A 1,908-nucleotide genomic window follows, 5' to 3' on the forward strand; every position below is an offset into this window, starting at 1 on the left:
AGGGCTTATTTAGAGATGTCTATTGTGAAATTTGGTGTTCTCTACACAGCCAAATTTCAAAATCGACAGCTATTCTGACAAGTCCCTTAATCCTTGTGGAATGAGGTTTACAGGGACATCGGAATAACAAACCTGTTATTTTGATTGCATTTCAAAATAATGAATGTGCTGTTAAAACACAGAAAATGCTATTTTGGGATATGAGTATCCAGAAATAGTGCCACTGGCTAGACGTACCGTTAGGTTTTTGGAGTGTGGTAGTACATTGAGTAAATGTTTTCAGAGAACTTTCCACAATAACTCCAAGATCTCTATCTTGAGCAGCAACAGTTAATTTAGACCGTGTCTTTCCATATGAATATTTGAAATTACTTTTTCTATGTGAATTATTTTGCATTTCTAAATCTTGAATTTTGTACCCAGTTTTTTGGGATAATTTCATAACATTTTGCATTATGCTTTGGACTTCACTATTCTGAGTAGTTTTGTATCATTTGTAAACATTGCCGCCTCATTCTTACATCTATCTCCAGATCATTTATGAATATATTGAACAGCAGTAGTCCCAGAATACTTTTTCTTCCTGGTGACTTATCACTGTTTAATGGATCCATTTGTTCCAAAACCTCTTCTATGGATACCTCACTCTAGGAGAGTTCCAAAATGCTCACCAGGAAACTCTAGTAGAATGTCAGGTTTACCATCAGTGGACACAGGTGATCACACTCTGCAGCTATATTTAACCATTTTCTCACGAAGCTCTTTGGTTTTGACCCCATAAACAATAGGGTTGAGCATGGGCAGAAGGAGATAATAGAGGTTGGCCACGATGATGTGAAAATGTGGAGCGATGCCCTGGCCAAACCGGTATGTCAGAGTGGAGAAGAGGAAGAGTGGATAAGCCATCAGCATCACGCAGATGTGGGCACTGCACGTGTTGAGGGCTTTCTGGTGGGCTTTCTTGGAGGGGATTCTGAGGACAGCTTTGATAATCAGACTATAGGACAGGGAGATGAGGGTCAGGTCGAATCCAAGGATTAGGAATACGATCACCAAGCCGTATATCTTGTTTACTGTGATGTCCCCACATGACAATTTTGCCACAGCCATGTGGTCACAGTAGGTGTGAGGGATCAGGCGGTTGGCACAGAACGGCTGCCTGCTCAGGAGCAGAGGTAGGGGCATAACAAAGAGGACAGCTCTTATCAAACCCACTAGCCCTAGCATAGCGATGCGCGCATTGGTGAGGATGGTGGCGTATCTCAGAGGGTTGCATATGGCCACGTAGCGATCGAAGGCCATTGCCACAAGGATGGCTGAGTGCATCACAGAACCTGAATGAAGTAAGAACATCTGGGTGAGGCAGCCATCCAGCGTAATGCCTTTCCAATTGAACCAAAATATACACAGGGCCCTTGGCAAAACAGTCGAGGATGCAATGATTTCTGTGAGCGCCAGCATGCTGAGCAGCAGGTACATCGGCTTGTGCAAGGTCTGCTCTTTGCTAACAACCATCAGAAGGATGGAATTTCCCAAAAGACCAATCAGATAGAATGTAGAGAAAGGGATGGAAATCCAGATGTGAGCTGTTTCCAGGCCCAGAATTCCTGTGAGGATGAATGTGGAAGGGTCAGAAGGGGTGAGGTTGAAAGCCGCCATGAGGTGGTTGATGCATCGACGGTGCCCAGAAATGCTCAGGGGGCCTGTGAAGAGAGACAAGCAAGAGAGAGGAGGAGTACACGCTTAATAACAAATGGTGTGGTAAATAGTTCTAGTTACTGTTGTCATGGAGTGTGGGGGAATCCCCAAGTCCTGCACCCCATCCGCACTCAGACGTGACTCTCAGCCAGAAAATAGATCAGAAGGGCTACGTCTACACTGGCCCCAAATTCCGGAAAAGGGATGCAA

At 44.5% G+C, this 1,908-nt stretch overlaps 1 protein-coding gene across 1 annotated transcript; it reads right to left on the minus strand.

Moving 5' to 3' along the window:
• Positions 1 to 720: 720 nt before the first annotated feature.
• Positions 721 to 1,659, minus strand: LOC142827335 (olfactory receptor 52N4-like). Its single transcript, XM_075922329.2, has one exon. It carries the CDS (start codon positions 1,657 to 1,659, stop codon positions 721 to 723), a length of 939 nt encoding a protein of 312 aa, XP_075778444.2.
• Between the last annotated feature and the right edge of the window lie 249 nt (positions 1,660 to 1,908).

Source organism: Pelodiscus sinensis, chromosome 1 (assembly GCF_052426305.1).
Source record: "Pelodiscus sinensis isolate ZL-2025 chromosome 1, ASM5242630v1, whole genome shotgun sequence".
In the NCBI taxonomy this organism is placed as follows: Eukaryota; Metazoa; Chordata; order Testudines; family Trionychidae; genus Pelodiscus; species Pelodiscus sinensis.

Coding starts and splice junctions, on each gene's coding strand:
- LOC142827335 (XM_075922329.2), bottom strand. CDS start 1,659: ATGGCGGCTTTCAACCTCACCCCTTCTGACCCTTCCACATTCATCCTC.